Source organism: Vombatus ursinus, unplaced genomic scaffold (genome assembly GCF_900497805.2).
Source record: "Vombatus ursinus unplaced genomic scaffold, bare-nosed wombat genome assembly UNPS02008996.1, whole genome shotgun sequence".
Classification (NCBI taxonomy): Eukaryota; Metazoa; Chordata; class Mammalia; order Diprotodontia; family Vombatidae; genus Vombatus; species Vombatus ursinus.
In genome coordinates, this window is record NW_020948774.1 from 11,546,421 (window position 1) to 11,567,989 (window position 21,569).

The following is a 21,569-nucleotide window of genomic DNA, read 5'->3' on the forward strand; positions in this document are numbered from 1 at the left end:
GGCTAAGGACACAGCCCCACAGTACAAGTTGGAGACTGAAGGAGAAAAAAGGCATTCTTATCTTGTCAGTGACACAAAAGTCTTCCCTAAGATTCTAGTGCTTACATCCCTATGTAGGACTCTTTTGAAGGAATAGCTCACACAGTCAGAGAAACCACTAAAGATAACTTTGAGAAAACTAAAATATGGAAATGACCAGATTCAATATCTCACAAAAGTAATCTGTGCCAGGGTAGCTATCTGAAGAAAAAAGAAAATAATTTTCAAGATCTCCATTTTTCTAAATGCCAGCCCAGAGCTATCAACTTGAGGGCCAATTAAGCCATCTGGCATGAAACAATGGTGGAAAAGCACAAAGATAGTTTACTCAATTGGCCTTGGCTAAAAGTTCAGACTTCATTTATTTTTTGTGCCTGCTATTTGAAGGAGGTTCAGGCAGTACTCTACCAAGAAAGCTGGAAAAGGAGAGTAATATACAGATTATCCAAAAAGTCTTTTGTGAGCAAGAATTTTGGAATACCCCATTTAATGAAGCTAGAAAAATGGTTTAGGGCCAAATTGTGAGGGGCTTTGAAAGCTAAACAGAGGAATCATATAGTCTGATCTAGAGGGAATAGGAAGCCATTGAGTAGGGGAGTGACAAGGTAATATCTGTGATTAAGGAAAATCACTTTGGCAACTATGTGGAGGATGAATTTGAGTGGAGAGGGACTTGCTGCATGGAGACTACTTAGAAGGTTAATACAGTAGCCCTTGTGTGAAGTGATGAGGCCCTAAGGTGATGGCTGTATGAATGAAGATAAGGAATTGAATAAAAGATATATTGCAGGGGTAGAAAAGGCAAGTTTTTGCAGCTGGTTAGAGATGAGATGAAGGAGAGTGAGGAGTTGGGTATTATCAGGATTATAGACCTGAAATGTTGGAAAGTGGTGGTACTTTAGATAGAAATAGGCAAGATTGGATCTAAGCAAGGTAGATTTTTTTGGGAAAATAATGATAGTTGGTCATATTGAATTTGAGATGTCTGAGGGATATCCAGTTTGAAATGTCCGATAGGCAGTTAGTGATATGGAATTGAAGCTTAGAGGACAGACTGAGTCTGGATTTAATATAATTGTAAATTAATAGAAATGATGATTAAAACCCATGAAAGTTGATGATAGTATCAGTAGTAAAGAGAAGAGGGCCTAGGTCACAGCCTTGGGCAATATCCGAAGTTAGAGGATGTGATCTCAAGATTGTGAATGGCCAGGCATAATGAGAACCACTAGAAACTAGTGCCATGAAATTCCAGAGTAGAGGGTATTCAGGCAGAGGACGTAGTCATTGGTGTCAAATATAGAAAGAAGGCTGAGGGCTGAGAAAGGACCATCAGATTTGTCAGTTAAGAGAGATCTTTTAACTTTAGAGAGAATTTCAATTGAGTGGTCGGGTCCCACATGTGACACATACTGGCTGTGTAACCCCTAAAGGAAAAGCACGGCCTTTAGCTTCTAGGTTTCCTAGGTAACTCTCTTAAGATTTAAGTTGCTGAGAAAGTACTGACCTGCCTTTGATAGAGGAAGTTCCTTACCAGGATCTCCCACACAGATGAAATTACAGAAAAGTTTGTGTGGGGTGGGGTGGTGGGTGGTGGGGGTGGAGGATGACTAGACATGTGATTTCATTGGAATAAGTAGCTCCCAAATATGAAAACTCCTCTCAATTCAGGTTATTACTGCCTCCTCAACTACTGAGAGTTACCTTGGGCACTATGAGGTTAAGTCACAAACCAGTAACTGTTAGAGGCAGGACTTGAATGCATATCTATTTTTCTGACTCAAGGCTCGCTTATCTGATGCACCACACTTCTTTTCCACTTTGTGTGTGTGTATTTATATGGTTATATAAAAATGTATTCTTATAGTTCTTACAAAATCCTGTACCAAATTCATCCCCTTATCTCTGTAAAAAGGCATAAACGTTGCCTGAATATTTTCTGTAACATGCTTTTATTGTTATTTATGGTTTATAAGAAACAACATTTAGAAAAATCATGTTTTCCTAATTTTAATGGAAATTAGATCTTTACTTCATACTCCAAAATCTGAGAGTGTGACACTATATTGAGAAGAAAATCACCTTTCATCCACATCTGTAGACTTTTCACCTTGTAACTTTCAAAGTCAGTTTTTGCCATGTTCTTCTGTTTTTGTAATTAAAGGCGTAAATGTTAGGGCAAGTATTATGTTATTTTTTTTTCTTTGAGATCAGTAGATCAAGCATTACACTTAATGTTATTCACTCAATCTTAGTGCCAGAAAGAACCTTAGATATTTTTTGGTGTCTCCTCTCCCATTTTACAAGTGAGGAAATGAGTTATGGAGCTGTGAAATGACTTGCCTAAGGTCACATAGCTAGTAATCATTGGAGTTAGTAAATATTAATTTAATGTAGTAAATTTCATGTATCTTTTACAGACATCAAACCTTCCAATATTCTTCTGGATAGAAGTGGAAATATTAAACTCTGTGATTTTGGCATTAGTGGACAACTTGTGGACTCCATTGCCAAAACAAGAGATGCTGGGTGCAGGCCATACATGGCAGTAAGTTTAATGTCTTAATTGGTGTGTATGTTATTTATCATGTTCGTGAACAGATAACTTTCGCTACATTGCCTTCTGTAGAACTGTTCTCTATTCACACTCTACTACCTCTATTCACATTCTAGCTACGTAGAATGCTCTGCCCCATTTATCTTCACTTAGCTAAATTTTATTAACCCAACTAAAATCCTCCATTTGTCAAAGTGATCTTTCCTCATTTGAACACCTATAACACTTACTGTCTTTGCCAGTTATTTAGCACTTATGCATAATCTTGTGAATGTTCATCAGCTTTTTCTGTGCCTATTCTGTCTCTCCAATTTAATTTATTCTTTGGAAACAGGGACTGTGTTTTATAAGGCTTTGTGATCATGCAATGCTTGCCAAGCTCAGTGCTTTGCATACAGGTGTTTGGCAAATGTGTTGTTGATTCTGCTGATGTTCATGTTTTTCAGGCCGATATTGAAAGCATTTCCGTTTTGAGCAGACTTGGTGGCCTTGAATTTTTAACTATACAAATATTACATACACTATTAATAATACAAAGATTACAGAGAAGGAACATAGTAACTATATCTCCTTTGCCTTTCTCTTGTGACTTTGTTTTAGGGGTTTAAAGAGTTGTTTATGGCACAGACAAGTTGAGACAAATTGAAACTTTGGGTAATCACAAAATAATATTGCTGTAGACTTTTTCTAAAGTTTTATTTCAGAATTTTTCATCATCAGTATTCATTACTGACATTGCTTTATCCCTTTCAGATTTTAGGTGTTACTACCATATTTGACTCTTCTATAAAAGTAATTTGGTAGAATGTGTTACTGGTCAGTTTTCAAAAATAATTTGTGTAGCATAGATATTAATTACTTGTTAAATTTTTGATAGAATTTGCTCATAATTACATGTAGATTAAGGTATTTGGTAGTTCCTTTATAACTTGAAAATCTAAGCCTTGTTGTTTCGTAAAATTTTCTTACTTTGCTTTTTTAATTCCTACCTATTCCTTATAAGGGTTAGAAAGAAGTGTTTTTCAGGTTATATTCCTTGAAAAATATTGATTGGTGTAAATCTAAAGGCCCGCAACTTTGTTCAACGACCCCACATCTCATTATATATCATTTACTTGGATAAAGAGATATGATAGGTATCTAATTTATGCATGATATAAATAATATTGAAAAATTTTATCATTGTTTATCATTTTTAATCAGTGACAGGTAAAAATATAAATATCTTCAGTTTTCAAATGATATGAAGCTAGCATGAATAGCTATTGGAGGACTGGGCCTATCTAAGGAGAGAAAATTTAATAGGCATAAGTGTAATTTACCTTTATGGGGTTTTTTTAAGTCAATTTTACATATACAGATGTGCTTATTTAACATTTCTTCTGTAAAAGATTATGAGCTTTCTAGGGGACCACAAGCTCACTATTAGGTTTCAGTGTGATATGATTGCCAAAGAAGCTAATGCCATCCTCAGCCTCATTAAGAGGTAGAATGCAGTGGACTGTGTCCTGTCACCAGTTGCATTTCTGTAATAATGATAAGCCTGAGAGTGTCCTAAAGAGAGTGACCCCCTTGGGGAAGAGCTTTGAGATTGCCAAGTGAGGAAGAAAAGACATAGCCAAGACATAGCTGTATTCACAAATTTCAAAAGTTATCATGTGTAAGAGAGATTGAACATTTTCTACTTGTCTCTAGAGGGTAGAACTAAGAGCATTGAGTAAAATTTACATAGAAGTAGATATAGGCTTCATGCAAGGTAAAATTTCCTGACACTTAAAGACATCTAAAAATAAAATGGGTATCCTTGAAAGGGACCTCTCTGCACCCCTCCCCCCGCTCCCATTTACAGATGAGAAAATTGAGACGGAGAGGTTGAGTGACATTTGCCCCAAGTCTTCTGACTCCTGTTTCTGCTGTATCATGTTGCCTATAATAGTAGCTTCTTCCAACTAGAGGCCTTAATGCAAAGGCCACTTTAAATGACCGCTTGTCAGGTATTTAGAGGGAATTCATAGCCAGGTAGCAATGGTGCTTGATAACTTGAGGTCCTATTCAGCTGTGACAATCTATGATTCTGTAGAAATTTTAAAAAAATATGCATAGGCTGGACTGGTTCTTCAAAATTAACCAAATAAGCCTAAATATAAATTTCTAATGTTAGGCCATAGAAGACTAGTGTATATGTATGTATTAGAGGATGGAGGTGGGAGCTTAATATGAATAGGAGTTAATATGAAAAAGATCAGAACCTGCCTTAGCACCATTGATAGGAAGATTCAAGTACTGGGAACAGGTCCCAGTTTAGAGAACTATATTTCGAGAGAAAAATGAACAAACTAGAGTTTACTCAGAGGGGAGTGATAGGTTTGTGAAGGACTTAGACTCTGTGTCATGAAGAATAGAAGAGCATAGTACTTATTTCAAAAGCTGACATATGGAAGGCGTTGACTTATACTGTGTTACTCTGGAGGCAGAGTACCAACTAATTGGTGGAAGTTATAGAAAAACAGGTCTGATTTATACATTGCCAAATTTTCAGATGTTGATCCATTGTTTCCCGAGGCCTCCGTGTAAATTCAGCTTATATTTTACCTTGGTGTGATGCAAGATTGCCATCTAGTGACCCAAAATGAGATCATTAGAGTATAAAAAAAGTTTAGTACATAGGAATAAGGAAGATTGTATAATACTTTTGTGTTTTGGCTAGGTGATTCCTTTCAAACTGTGATGCCATTTCTACTCTTACCATTTGTGAACATTCAAACATTCTGTAGTGATCAAATTGTTTACTGAATTCTTGTATTAAAAAAAAAAATCTATACCTGGTCTTTCCCCATAACCTCCTCTCCCACCCCTCACCTCTAGTTGTCTGAGAAGGGGAAAAAAATCATCATCTGTGTATTGTTGTGTATCTCATTTGAAGCAACCATTTCTGTTTATGGAACATAAAAATTGCCAAGCACTGTACAGCAGAATATTATAGCTCTGACAATGAAATATATTGTAGAAAAATATGATTATTCTCCTCAACCTCAATCCCAGAGGCTTGGAATGTATCCTGATGTTGATTTGTTCTTAAATTCTGCATATCAGTTTTCTCAAAAACCTATTGTGGGTTGAAACTATTTCAACCTGTGATAATGAGTTTCATAACTTTTTAATTACTTGTTGTGTAGAGGGATAAGCATTTATTATTAAATACCTTTTATGTGCCAGGTACCATGCTAACTTTACACTTTACAAATAACTCTTCCCAATAACTCTGCACGGTAGGTGCTTTTCTTTTCTTTTCTTTTTTTTACATTTTACATTTCACAGATGAGGCAACTGAGGCAACAGTGGTAAAGGGACTTGCCCAGTGTTTGAAACTGAATTTGAACGCAGGTCTTTCTGACTCTAGGCCCAGCATTCTATCCATAGCACTACCTACCTGCTACTTGTGTTAAGTACAGTACTTCCTTTTATTTGTAGTAAATTTACCTTTTTCAAGAGTCAGGGAGAATACCCACCATCAAGTTTTCAAATAATGTGCTTTGGTAAACAAGTTCATGTTCATCCTTTCTATGCACTTCATAGACTTAGGATTTAAGACTGGAAGTGATCTTAAAGATTATCTGGTTCAACCCCATCATTTTACAAATGGGGAGATGGGGTCTATGGAAATAAAATGACTTGTCCAAGGTCATGCAGATAGTAAATATGGAAGCTGAGATTTGAGGTCTTGAGGTTATACCTCTGGAAAGAACCTCAGGATCCCCAATTCTAAATAGCCTTCTGATATAACATATAACACTTTAAAAGACTGGTCATATTTGGCTTCTAATTTATATCATTTGTCTGCATTTGGCAGCATTTGAAAATTTTGGGTTTTGTGGTACTGGCTATTTCTGGTCTCATCAATTTGAATGATCCTGTCGATGTCCCCTAAAACTCTATTTTGGGCCCTCCTCTCATTTTTCTATATAATCTGTTCAGTGATTTCATTAGCTCCCATCTATTAAGTTATCACCTCTGCAGATAATTCCCAGATCTCTGTATCCAACCCTAGTCCTTTTTTTTTCCCCCAGCCAAAGACAAGGTTTATTAGAACATCCACCATATTGGCCAAACTCTTGAAGCATCTAAACCGTATTGCAAGCGGGCCAGATTTTAAGAATCTGAGCAGTGGCTAGATTTTAAGAATCTCAGCAACTGGTTAGATTTTAAGAATCTGAGCACCTTAGTGAGGCCAGATGGACCTTATATACAGAAAGACCGTGGAAGGGATCTAGGAATGGCCAAATAGTTTGAGGTGACTGGAGGAGGGGTCTAAAGAGGATCTGGATGAGAGTGGCCAGTAAGCTGAGGTGAAAAGACCTCCAGGTACCTGGACCACCTGGCCTAGGGAGAATGGAGTCTAGATTGGATTAAGGGTGGGAAATGGCCAGGGGCAATTGGGAGGTAACAAGAACTGAACTGGGAGATTGAGTGTAGCCACAATGAAAGGTCAGTTGAGTGAATTACAGCCTCAGGCAAATGCCAGGGATTTGGGAAAGTCAAGGGATTGTTGAGGTCCAGATCCAGAGACATGGTCTTTTCCTTTTAGGGGTTCAGATCCCATCCCCATCATTCCCCACTCAAACAAATGGGATCCAAATTCTTTTGGGTTAAGGGACGAAGGTCTTGGCTTCTGAAACTGCTTCTTGCTGGCAAGGGGTGTAGAGCTGTCCCTGCCTTGAGGGAGTCCCAAAGAGGATGTTGACTGAAACTGAGCACAGGCTGTATCCAGGGGACAATGAGGGGACATTGGCTGGTACCCACTGTTTGTTACCAACTATAGGTGAATGGCCTATAGTCTGGAAGACACAAATGTAACAGAAAAGACTGCATGGCCTAGATATAGGAGGAAGTAAAAGTGTAAGAGTCCCATTAAAATCATTTACATGTGATGTGCAGGATGATCTGATCTCTTACTTTTTCAAAAGTTTAAGTAACACTTTCACAGGTAGAAGTTTTCCACTCCTGGGTTCAATAGTTACACAAATGAATTTGTGAAGAGACTGACTTTCACTTCAATTATCACTGAAATTCTCCCCAAACCAAACTGAAAATGTTTCTGATTTAATTTCAGTTGTTTGGAGATATTGAATAACTACTCTCAGCTTTTCCTGATGCAAACTTCCCACCAATATCACATTCTCTCTGAGTAGCTTGTGGCATTTCTCTCAATGGTGGATTATTGACTATTGATTACAGATGGATTATGATTCATCAGACAACTCAAAATAAAATTATTTACAGTCCCATGAGCCTTTACATCAAACAGCAAGTTTCACCAATCACAGCTTAGGGTAAATTTTTCCAGGATTTACATCTCAAATTTTAATTTGTCCTGGTATAAAAAGCCAATCATTAGAGATCATTTCTATACACTTGCAAATTCTCAGCAAGCCATAACCCAAACAAGCTTTTTGCTAGTTTACACATAAACAATAACCAACAATAGCCAGATTGTTTTAACTATAATCAAATTATGAAAAGTTGCCTGACATAACTGATAACAATTTGAAACTTGAAACAAACCAATTACCAATCAGGTGACTTCAGTTTTGTTAAATGCATTTCCAAATTACTTTACACAGAGAATCAACATCTCATCATTAACAGTTAAAAGTACAACTTTAAAAGAGTGGACTTAACCCAAGTTCCGAGGCTGAGCAGGATGTGCTGAACCTGAATGATGCTTCCAGGCAAAGGTGGCCCTAGGGCCCAATCCATTGCCAATGGGGCCTATGCTGCACTGCTGCCTCCTTTTGGCAGGTGGGGGGACCTTCTTCTCCTATGAGAGCAATTAACAGAAACCCTCTTTACTCAAGGGAAGGAAGTAGGAGAAGGGAATGACCAGGGTTGTAAGGAGGTGTTTCAAAACTCCTTAATGATCAATCACAAAACTTTCGGAATCTGCTAAGATGTTTTTAGTCATTCTAACTTTTCCCTATAGCCTCCATGAAGGAGAATCCAGGGGTGTAGAGGGAACGAGTAAGTAAGCCTCAGGGAACCAAAAAGCACCTGCAGTTTTCCCAATTCCCTCGCACCGAGAGAATTGACAGAATTGGGCATACACTTCCAGGTAGGGCATCTGTCCTTATCTTCTATGCTGTGCAAGGTGTACCCAGGTCCATGGCCTCAAACCAAACCAGTGGACTGGGATCCTGAGAGTGTCAGGCTGAGTGGGAGACAGCCTCGTAACTGTCTGCCTGAAAAGCACCTCCAAGCCTTCGTAGGTGCTTGGAGAGTGACCCCAACTGCAGTACAAGAAAGAAGGCAGGGAGGCTTACATACCTTCCAATCGTGGCTGGAGAACAACTTGGGGTTAGGCAGCTTCCCCACACAGGCCACCAAAATGTTGAGGTTTATGAGTGATGGGACCCCAAAGTCACAACACGCAGGTCCTGCCCAAATGAATTTGACCCAAGCCTTTTTTCAGCCAAAGACAAGGTTTATTTAGCACATCCGCCATATTGGCCAGACTCTTAAGGAATCTAAACATTTGTATCACTATTGCAGGCAGGCCAGATTTTAACAATCTGAGCAGTGGCTAGATTTTAAGAATCTGAGACAAGTCCTACTCTTACTCATGAGTTCCAGTCCCATATCACTTGCTTTCTCTTGAACATTTCCAAATAGATAGAAACTTCTTTCCCTCATCTTGATGCCTAGAATATTTGGGGGAAAAAAGCCAGTGATAGATTTTAAAAAAGAGAAGAAAATGCAGGAGTTTGTTCAACAGTTTGATAACTACAAAATTTTGAAGTGTTCATGAATACTTAGGCATCTCAAATTCATTATATCCAAAACAGAATTCATTTTCCTTTCTCCTTCCAAATTTCCCTGTTACAGTTGAAGAGGTACCTACATCTCCTCAGTCACCCAGGTTCGGAACATTTTTGTCATTTTGCCTGGCCTATTTTCACTCACCCTACATATTCAGTCTGTGTCTTCATAATATGTCCCTTTCTCTCCACTCACACAGTTACCACCCTGTTTTCAAATCTTTCTTACATCTCGGTTGGTCTATCCTCCACGTAGTTGCCAAAGTAAGAGTTAGCCTACAGAAATGTTTCAAGTGCTGTGGGGGGAGCCTGCCTACGGGAAAAGAGGCATTGCTTTGTAGGTTGACTAGGCTTTTCCAACTGGAGCAAGTTGCTGGAAAGCTAATTGGAAGAAAACTGAATTGTGCAGCAATTTTAACGATTGTCTTTTCTGGTTTGAGAGAGAAAAACAGAATGAAAAAAGTCTTTGCATCTGTTTTGCTGTGAGAAGTGACTTGGGATGATTGAACAAAGCAGAATCCCTCTTATCAGGTGAAGAGCCATTGGGCTTGTATGTATTGGCTAGTAAGCTCCTCTTCTCCTTTTCTCTTAATCTCAAAACCACTGTACATCATCCCCTACTCTCTTCTCCTTTCTTAGTCATCGGATAGTAAAGTAGCTGTTGTTCTTGCCCAGGCCAACCCTGTATATATGATGTGACTTTGATCCTTTTCTCCTGTCTTTTCTAGCAGATTCTCTCCTTAATCATTTTACCGAAACTTCAGCCTCTCCCTACTTACTAGTTTCTTTCCTGCTCAATTAAAAAAAATCCCAATGTCTTCAGATATGTGTAAGTAAAAGCCTTACCCTTTGACCTTCCACCCCCTCCTGCCCTCATCCTAAATCACTTTCCCCATTTCTCAGACAAACTCAGGGGCCAGGGGTGTTGGTACACACTCCTTGCCTCTTACTTTGGCTCTTCTCACTCACTGTTCAACTTTTTGATGTTCTGACATTGCTCAAATAAAACTGCACTCTCTAAAGTTGCAACTACCTCTTAATTGCTGCTTCTGATGGTCTTTTCTTAGCCCTCATGCTTATTTACCTTAACAGCAGTTGTCAGTGCTAAGACTTTTCCCATATATTCTTTCTTCTTTTTGTTTTTATGACACTATTCTTTCCTGGTTCTACACTTACCTGTTTGTTCCTTTTCATCATCCTTTACATTTATATTCCTTTACTGTGGGTGTACACCAAAGTTCTATCCTGGGCTCTTTTCTCTTCTCTTTTTACACTTCTGATGAACTTATTAGCTCCAATATTTTTAATTACTTCTGTGCACGTTGCTACCAGATCTATTTATCCAGTTCTACACTCTCCTAAGCCCTATTCCTTTCCTCTTTACCAACTGCCTATCGTACATTTCAAAGTGGATGTCCCATGGACGTTTCCTACTCAGTGTACAAAATCTTCATTTCTGTTGAGGATAGATATCATTCTACCATTTTTCCAAGTTTATAACTTTTGTATTATCTGTATATTCTGTATTAACTTCTCACTTTCCCCTTCCCCACATATCCACTCAGTTGACAAATCTTATTTCTCTAACACCACAGCATGTCTCTGGTGCGTCCTCTTTTCTGTAGTCACAGAGCCATCATCTCTTCTCTCATGAACTATTGCTATGGCCTCCTAATTGGTATTCTTGTCTTCAGTCACTCCTTAATCTAATCCATTCCCTATACAATTGCCAAAATAATTTTCCTTAAGCACAGATTTGATCATGTCCCTTTCCTACTCAAATAACTCTAGTGGTTACTCATTTCCTCTTAGATCAGATAGAAACTACTCTGTTGGCCTTTTATAGACCTTCTCAAACTAAGTTTCCATCTTTATTATACATTAATTCCTTTGTTTAGAATGCACTCCTCTGCCTCATTGGATCCCTCAGTTCCTTCAAGATTTTAAGCACCACCTTCTACAAGTTTTCTTGATTCCCCTCAACTACTTGTATCCTTTCTCCCTAACTACCTTGTATTTATTTCCTATTTATTCTTATATTCTTATTTGTATAAGTAATCTCCCTGATAGAGTGGAGTTTATTCTTCTTGAGAGTAGGGATTGTTTTATTTTTTTATCTTTGCTTCTCTTGTAGTACCTAACACATCATAGGTGTTTAATAAATGTTTGATTGTTCTAATAAGGACCAGAGAAAGAGTGGGCTACAGTTGGCAAGTTAAGCTAAGGATAACAAAAATCGGGGGTTTTTTTGTTTTGGATTTTTAAAAAAGTTACTGGAAGAGGAAGGGAGTGCACAAGTAGGTGGTACAGTGGATAAAGCACCAGCCCTGGAGTCAGGAGGCCCTGAGTTCATATCTGGCCCCAGACTCTAGCTGTGACTCTGGACAAGTCATTTAACCCCAGTTGCCTACAAAAAACAGTTACTTTGGGGGAAAAGAAGATTAAAGAAGGGAAACAACCACTTGCTGCTCAAGGAGGGTGGGGCAATGGTAACTAGCCTAAGAGAGAAGACAAAGTTCCTCAATTACCAAAGAGAATGACCTTTGGATGGGAAAGGACAATGTGAAAATGGGTAATAGGGAGTTGATGTTCTAAGTAAGGTGATAATAAGAATGTGACTGAGCTGCCCTTGATGAATTCATTAAGTCACCTGACTCATCCTTGGTTACTGAGAGGACTGGCTGATGAAGAGGCACTGTCAGGGATATCTGAAAGTTTGTGGAGAATAGTTGGAGAAGGAAATGCAAACCACTCCATTATCTTTGCCAAGAAAACTATAAATGGTGTCACATTGGACATGACTAAAGAGACTAAATAGCAAAATGAAATAAAGGACTTTTAGGCATTCCTGATGAAAAGACCAGAGCTGAATAGAAAATTTGATATTCAAACAGAAGACTCGAGAAGTATGAAAGAGTAATCATCAAAGGTAATCATCATTAAACTGTTTACATTCATATATGGGAAAATGGTGTAAGTCCTAAGAACTTTATCATTATTAGGATAGTTAGAAAGAGTTTACGCAGAGGACATAGGTGTGAGTCAATTATGTTGGAATGATCTTCCTTCCCCCCCCCCCCAAAAAAAAAACTAAGTAGAGAGAAAGAGATGCACTGGGAGAAGGGGGAAGGGAGAGGTAGAATGGGGTAAATTATCTCACATAAAAGAGGTACACAAGGAAGAGTTTTTACAGTAGAAGGCAAAATGTGGCATGGAGCGAGGGAAGAGTGGTGGGCAGTGCTTGAACCTCACTTATTGGAATTGGTTCAAAGAAGGGAAAAGTGTGTGTGTGTAGAAATGTAACTTACTCAGTAGGGAAATAGGAGGGGAAGGGAATAAGAGAAATGGGGAAGGGTGGATTCAGGGAGGCAGGAGTTAGAAGCAGAACAGACTTTTGAAGAGGGACAGGGTAAAAAGAGAATAAGAAGGATAAACTGAACAAAATGGGTTGGAGGGAAATACACAGTAATTATAACTGAATGTGAATGGGATGAGCTCCTCCTAAAAAGGAAGGAGATAGGAGAATGAATTAAGTGTGTTGTTTATGAGAGACATGAAACAAAAAGACACAGGCAGAGTTAAAATAAAGTGCTGGAGCAGAATCTCTTATGCTTCAGCTGAAGTAAAAAATATAAAAAGGTAGCCATAGCAATCATGATTTCAAACAAATTAAAAACAAAAATAGACCTAATTAAAAGAGATAATCAGAGAAACCACATCAAGTTTCTCTGATAAGATCTCATTTTCCAAATACATACTAAGTATAGAGCTATGTCAAATTTATAAAAAGAAGAGCCATTCCCTAATTGATAAATGGTCAAAGGATATGAACAAAAAGTTTTCAGAAGAAGAAATGAAAGCTATCTATAGTCATATGAAGAAATGATCTAAATCACTATTGATTAGAGAAATGCAAATTGAAACAGCTCTGAGGTACCACCTCACACCTATCAGGAATGACAAATGCTTGAGGATATGAGGGCAAAATAGGTATACCAATGAACTGCTGTTGGAGTTGTGAATTGGTCTAGCTTTCTGGAAAACAATTTGGAACAAAGGGCTATAAAACTGTGCTTAAAATCTTTGACTCCGTAATACCACTACAAGGTCTCTATATCAAAGAGATCAAAGAAAAAGGAGAACCTATATATACAAAAATATTTATAGCAACTCTTTCTATGGTTGCAAAGAATTGGGAATTGAAGGGATACTAATCAATTTGGAAATGATTGACCAAATTGTAGTGTATATGATTGTAAAGGAGTACTATTGACTATAAGAAATGACAAGGGGCATATTTTCAGGGAAAAAAAATCATGGCAAGATCTATATGAACTGTCATGAGGTGAAGTGAGAAGAACCATCAGAGATTTGTACACAGTAACAGCAATGTTGTAATGATGATCAGTTCTGAAAGACTTGGCTACTCTGATCTATGTAATGATCCAAGAGAGTTCCAAAGGATTTATGATGGAAAAGTGCTATCCACCTCCAGAGAGAGAACTGATGGACACTAAGTATAAATTGAAGTTTTATTTTTCTTGCTTTTTAAAATAATATGGCTAATATGGAAATATATTTTGCTTGGTTTCACATCTGTAATCTCATTTGCTTGCATTCTTGGTGGGAGAGGGATGGGAGGAAGGGAGAGAATTTAGAACTCAATTTAAAAATAAAAGAATTCCAAAAATAATTAAAAACAAATTTTTGAGGGAAAATAACCTCAGTTATTTTTCTGATGAACTGCTAGTAAGCCATTTTGAACAATGAAATTGATTTTTTGAACCCAATATAAGATTTTATTCCTGTTAAATTTCATCTTATCTGTAGCTCAGTATCCTCAGTATCAGGATCTTTTGGGATTCTTACTTTTATCCAACATGTTAGCCATACGTCACAATTTTAAATCATCTATAAATTTAATATACATACCATTTATGCCTTTCCCTAAGTCACTGAAAAAATTGTTAGTCATCACTGAATGAAATACAGTTTCTTGTGGCCTACAATTAAAGATGGCAGTAGCCAACATTCTCATGTGGTAAAGAAAGCTATTAGTCTTAGGCAGTTGGATTATGCATTTTTTCCAGAGGTAGCAGCCAGAACTATATCTAGTCTTCATTCAATCAATAAGCAATTATTAAATGCTCATTATGCCAGGCACTCTGTTCTAGGTACAGGCATAACATGGTTTTGTACAAGGGTAAGACAATGAGTTTGTTTCAGTTCTGGTATGTTTCCTGTTGATGCCCAGCAACTCCATTCATTCATTCATTCATTTATTCACTCAGTCATTCATTCAACTCTCTACCTATCCATCTGTAGTAGATTGGTCTAGTACTGTGAGGGAATCCTTCAGTGACTGTTAGGTCTTTTTTTTTTTTTTTTTTTTTTTTTTTACATTTATCCACATTGGAATAATTCAGTGTACTGGTTTAAATCTTACAAAATTCCTTTGTAACAAACAGTATTATTGTGAACCAGGACATAATTTTGTTAAACAAGCAAAACCCTAGATTCTAATGGTAATTTTCACCTCTTGTGCTTTTTCATAGAGATTCTGATAAAATTTAAATTTGACTATGTTTTGCTGTCTTTCTTATGATGTTCTCTAAATTCTCAGAAAAATAACTACCAGTCCTAGCAGTAATAGCTTCTTTGTCTTTAATAATGGCATGAGAAATATCTGTATGGTTATTCTTGCAACTGACTTGGATATGTTTATTTTCTTATTGGTGGGTTGAGATGATTGTGCCAATGAATATAATTTGGTAAAATACTCAGTTTCTTGGAGAAAAAAATGGAATCCCAAGTGATCTGCTGTATCTCCTATCAAAAGGCTCCAGACTATATTTATTTGTTTATTCTGAGTTCCTATTCCTATGTTGAAATTGGATATCAGATTGACTGGGGCTTTCATTTCTGTTCTAGCCTGAAAGGATAGACCCAAGTGCATCAAGACAAGGATATGATGTTCGTTCTGATGTGTGGAGTTTGGGGATCACACTGGTATGTTGAATAATTTCTTTTTTCTCATTGTAAAATACTTTTTTAACTGAAAAAGAACAACAAAGCATGAAATAAGTATTTTCCAGGCATAGAAGGCATCCATAGACTGCCTTATATTTGATTTTCCTTTCTTGTGGAGTTTTGCCTATAAATAGTAAATCCCCGAAGTGTGGGAATGCCAGTAGGCAACCAGTTTGATCACAAAGGTGTGCATAGTTTTTAAAGCACCCAGAAATGATATACTCACCTTAGTATTGTTACTATATGTTATCCAGAATGCTTAAAATCCTTTGTTATAATATTATGATAAAATTAGATTATCTCAACAAATTGAAGCAGGTGACTTTTTCTTTTAAATAGTCATTTTCTTTGCTACATGCATACAAACCATTTAAAAAATACCTGTCTACTCAACATTGTCACTTGCTTGAAAATTTTAAGAGAGAGGGTCTCCCTCATCTTTGTTCTTCTTTTTCTGTGTCTTGGTTTCTCCACTACAGTCCTCCTCCAGTGCTCTATCATGGTATAGTGAGTTCTCAAAGACTTTACCAGTAGGGCTACTCTTAATGGTTCTATGAAATTAGTTTCATGGGGTCCTTCAGTGGACTGTACTTGTCATCCAAGGGCCAGCCTAGCTAACAGTAGTAACAACAGTAACAATAAATAGCTGATGCTTCCATTTCACTTAAGATTCTACGTTTGTCCCACACTTTATCTAATTTGCTTTTTAGAAGAAGTCTATAATGTAAGTATTACGGGCACATTGTCACCATTTTATACGTGAGAAATTGAATTTACAACGGTAAAGTGACCTGCCCATGTTCATGCAACTGGTAAGTTTTAGAGGCAGGATTTGAACCCATGTCTTTTCTGACATGAAGTTTAATGATCTTCCTAATTTACTATCTTGATTCTTACTAGGTTATTTTGAAGAGGTCTATTTCTGGGGTATTGGCTGTCAGGTGATGTCAGACTTTAGCCTTTACTTTGGGGAAAGGCAGTGCCTATATTTTAGCCACATTTGAACCAAGTCCTCAGGTGGAAAGGAAATAAATCCCCACCAACATCACCTTCCCCTCCACCCCTACCCCACCCACCCACAAAAAAAAGTCTATAATTAAATTTAGTACTCGAGCAGTAGATATGTCACTTGGTAGCCATACCTATAGTGATGAACTTCTTCAAATTTATCTAGTAAAGAATGTGATTTGATGGACTCTTAAGGGTCCCCAGCCTAGAATGGTCACCAAGCTGTTTAAGGATATTTCTTTTCATTTACATGTGGTAATGCTTGAACTTTATTCATCTAGTGGGTGATGTTTCTTGTTTTCACTGTTTCTTATGAATACGTGTAATTATCATTTATACAGCAGTAGTAAGATACTTTAATGGGGAGATCCTGAATTTCCATAGAAGTGTCAGTAGAGAAGAAATGAAGAATTCTGGTGATCATATTGATTCCCAGATCCATTCTAATTTTTCCTTTCTTATGTAATGGGATGTCTTTATGTTTTTTTCCTTGATCTCTTAAATTCCATTCTCCAGAAAAATATCCCACAAATTTATTCATATTAAGGTGCAAACGAGTGATAAAAGCAGCATATGGAATTGGATAGTCCACTGTGAAATGTAGGCGATTAAGCCTCAAGAAAACTCAGTTCATAAGTGCTCCTGCAATAAAGTCAGCTACTTGATACTGAATAGAGAACCAGTGACCCTTCTGGTCTTCACAACTATTCAGTTGAAGTATGTTCAGAAATTAGGGAAGAAGATGATAAAATTTGTTGGGTCAAACAAAGAAGGGGAAGTATGTTTTCTAGTTGAGTTATATCTTTATTGAAACAATCAGAACATAGAATCATAAATATTAAAGTTAAAGAATTAATTTCTAATAGCACTTAGCTCGGTGGGGAGAGGTACATGTTGGAGGGGCAAGGGAGGGAAGAGAGTTGGGGAGAGGACTTTGCAGTGTAAGCACATCATGAAGACAAAGCTGTAACTTTACCTAGCTATAAAACTGGCCTTGATTTTGAATAATAATTTATCTTTCTGTGGGTGGACATACTAACATTGTGATTCAGTCCTTCTAAGTTAACTTAAATTGGAGAGGACTGTGGAACAACAGTCCTTGGTGTGCTGTTCTCTCCAATTGTCATATTTTTCTCTAATCATTTTTGTACTTAGTCACATTGGTTAGCTGTCAGTACAAAAAAATTAGATTTTGTCAGTACTTTCTTTTAACCATTTAAACATTATTCTGAAAAGTATATCTTGGTTTGTGAGGCATATGCTAGATAACCCTTTGTTGCTTATGTTTTAGAAGGAATTCTTGTTCAGGACTGGATTCCTTCTGAAATAATTCTGTAGAAGAGTAAAAAATCAACATACTGGGTATTGTCAAGTATTTTAGGGGTGTATTGTGAGACAGATATTTATTTCTTGTTTTGGATGGTTTTGAGGCATTACTTTAAATACCATTCTTATAAACCTAATTCAAGGTAAAGCGTGGAGGGTTTGCTTCTAGTCAGGTATTACTAAATGTTCCAGCTATAACAAAACAGAACAGGACAAGAAAACAAGTCCAAAGATTTGTTCATTAAGCTCAGCTCATATATAGTTTTCCTATCTTCTATGTTCATTCCTCACTTCATGGAAGTGCTTGATCCAGGGCTTCTGCCTGGTCCCCTACTGAGACTTGGGTATACCTCTGATGTCAGTGGCCTAATACCAAGTACCTAGGACCTATCTCAGAGAATCCCTCAATGGAGAGAATGTTTTGTGCCACCTCAGGGAGGTGTACCCATTTAGACTCTGTTTCCCTACCTTCTCCCTCGTCCTCACCTCTCAGATGCCCTTCACGATAGAGTATCTACTCTGGATGGACTCTGGATGGACTCAGGAGTCTCTGAATTGGAGGCAGCATGATACAGTGGAAAGAAGACTGGCTCTGGAGTCAGAGGACCTGAATTCAAATCTGCTTCTGATGCTTACTACCTGTGTGACCTTGGGCAAGTCACTTACCCTCCCTGGGCCTCACTTTCCTCATTTGTAAAATGAAGGGGTTGGATTATAAGGCCTCTGAGGTCCCTTCAAGATTTATTTAGATCTTTGATCCGACAGTTGATTACTCAAGGAGCCCTGTCTACACACAAGAATGTCCTTTCGCTAAGGTAGCTCTGTAGCCCAAAGTCCTTGAATTTGTCTGATAACACAGTTTCTTTTATTTGCCTGATTTCTAATTGTAGTTTTTTATGGGCTCCACACTTCAATTTCCCCAAAATGATTACCCTGGCCCTACTGGGATCTTGTCTTGGGGTCCTAGGTAGGGCCTCTCCAAAACTTTTGTTTGGGTGCCTGGATTTAAAGCCACTTATATGGGCTATTAAATGATTCCGAGTGTGTGTTGCTTTTACCTCTCTCCTCTCCTCAGTATGAGCTGGCTACGGGCCGATTCCCTTACCCAAAGTGGAACAGCGTATTTGATCAGCTGACACAAGTAGTAAAAGGAGACCCCCCACAGCTGAGTAATTCCGAGGAAAGGGAATTTTCCCCAAGCTTCATTAACTTTGTCAACTTGTGGTGAGTACTTAACACACTGAAATTTGATATAATTATAGTAATAGCTGTATTGAAGTTCACGCCAATGTGAGGACCCTTCCTGAAAATCTCATCCTGACATCAGAGTTTCCCACCAGGCTTTAGTGCAACAGCCAAACTCCTCACTCTAGTTTCTTCTGATCTGTCCTATACCAACATATTTTAGTCATCCTGCAATATAAATTTCCTCGTGTTATCTACCTATTAAAAAAAAAAACTAAAATGGCTCCCATTGCCTGTTGACTTAAATATAAATTCCTTAGTCTTGAATTCAAAGTTAACTATAATACGTTTGTACTACTACTTTCCAACTCTTTAGTGCACTTATTTATATTCTAATTGCCTGATGAGTATGTGTCTTATTTCCCTCCTAGACTATAAGCTCCATGAGGACAGGGACTTTTGAATCTCCTCTAGTGTCTAGTACAGTGCTCTGTACATAGTAGGTGGTTAACAAATGTTGGTTAAATTAGTAAATGAAAAAAAAAGATTACTTTCTTTTCCATCCAGGTTCTGCTTCTCACTGTCCCCTGAATATGCCAATTTATTATTCATTGCATATGTTTACTCCTGTCTTTTCCTGGTGGCTGAAACATCTTTCCAGTCCCCTCTGCTTATCCAGTCCTTTCCTACCTTTCAGATCCCAGCACAAGTAGTTCCCAATCTGAGGGTCCACAAAGTACTGGGGGTCTTTTAGCATTACCACAAGGAGTTCATCAGTCCATATTAATTGATTAATCCAGTAAACATTTAATAAAAACTTTGTGCAAGAGTCTGTAACAGAGTAAATAGAGAACATTTTAAATCAATATATTTGATGTGATGGGTTTTTTTAAATCTTGAAAGAGGATTCTTCTATTTTAAAGTATTGGGAACTACTGGTCTACAGTACTCATTTGACTGATTAACTTATATTATTACCTATTAGACATGATATTTCTTAACTCTCTTTAAATTATTTTGTCTTCATTTTTTTTTTTTACCTCCTCAGTGCTTAATCTAATGTTACATGTACTTAGGAAGCACTGGAATAGTCAGCAGCTGCTGTGAGAGGAAAATTTTTTACTGCCCTAGAACTAGACCAAGAGATTTTGGTGAAACTCAGGGTAAAGGTTAGCTAATACTAGGCATTCTTTTGATTTTTCTGAGCATTTCTATGGTTTAAACTGAACTGGCTTTCTTAGGACTCTTGAAGCAGACAGGGAAAAGAGCACTGAGTTTAGAATGAAGAATTTGGATTCAAATCTCTATTTTGTAATTTATTTCTTGTGTGACTTTGGGCAAGTCACTCTGTGGGCCTCAGTTTGCTTACCTGTAAAATGAGGGGGTTGGAATACAGTGTCTTCAAGATTCCTTTTATCTCTGAATATTTGATCCTTGCTTCTTCAAAGAACAAGACCAGGCTAGGAGTACACCACTACTCCCTGAAATCCACACTCACAGCTTACTTAAACACTATTAGAATTTAATGTTGTCAGGCTTGTATTACTCTGTTATTACTCTGACCCTAACAACACAGAATAAAAACAAGAGATTAATTGTTTATTGACTTGATATTTGCATTAGCCTAGAAGTTGCAATAAATTTCTTAATTGATTTTAGTCCTTCCCACAAAAAGTGCTTAAATATTTCTATAATATAAATAATACTTTATATGCATGTATACATGTACACATGCATACACATGTGTAAATATATATGTACATTCAGGTCTCATTCTGATTAACCATTGTTCATTTGGTCTTCAACTCTTGTCAAGATAGTTATTAGTGGCCACTATTGGATGACTTAATGGATAAAGAATGCTTACTGGACTTACCTGACTTCACATTTATCTGTCCTCTTGCTGGCAATGTGGCCTTGGGCAACTCACTTGATGATTCTCGGCCTCAATTTTCTCATCTGTAAAATGAGGATAATGACAGCACCTACCTCCTAGGGTTGATGAATATCAGTTGTGTCACTTTGTAAATCCTAAAGTGCTATTTAGATGTTAACAGTTTTATAGATTAGGAAACTGAGACTTAGAGAAGTTAAATTTTACAAGTCTCACACCACAAGTGTGTGTGTGTCAGAGTCAGGTCTCTCTTGTCACATGTAATTTCATTTGCCTTCCTTCAGTTACAGTTATAACTGGAAGAGGAATTGTCTAGTCCAGTTCAGTTAGAAAACAGAGGCACAGAAAATTCAAATGACTTTACCCAAGGTCATACAGCTGCATGAACTTTATTCACTCTCTTTAATGAAAAAAGAGGTTGCTTTTTACTTTACTCAGATCTTACCTTTTTTAAGTCTACAATTTATAAGGAATAAATTGTTTATCTAATAAATAAAATAATAATGAATATATAATAATAATAAATAAATATCTAATAGATACTAATTGTTTAAGCATACATTCCAGAGTCTAAATATTGTCTTCTTCAAACGGATCTCCTTCTTGGAGAAGGGCTTGAAGAACGCTACAGGAGTTCTTCATTTAATCCGCAAGATCTTTCTACATTATATTTCTTCTTCTTCTTCTTCTTCTTCTTCTTCTTCTTCTTCTTCTTCTT

At 37.3% G+C, this 21,569-nt stretch overlaps 1 protein-coding gene across 5 annotated transcripts in view; it reads left to right on the plus strand.

Annotated features, from left to right (window-relative positions):
- MAP2K4 (mitogen-activated protein kinase kinase 4) overlaps positions 1 to 21,569 on the plus strand; it is a 272,193-nt gene that overhangs the window by 138,861 nt on the left and 111,763 nt on the right. For all 5 annotated transcript variants that reach the window (XM_027850071.1, XM_027850075.1, XM_027850073.1 and 2 more), the window contains 3 exons: positions 2,460 to 2,587; positions 15,340 to 15,417; positions 18,848 to 18,996. In XM_027850071.1, the coding sequence (XP_027705872.1) occupies positions 2,460 to 2,587; positions 15,340 to 15,417; positions 18,848 to 18,996 (355 nt within the window). The remainder of the gene's footprint in view (positions 1 to 2,459; positions 2,588 to 15,339; positions 15,418 to 18,847; positions 18,997 to 21,569) is intronic.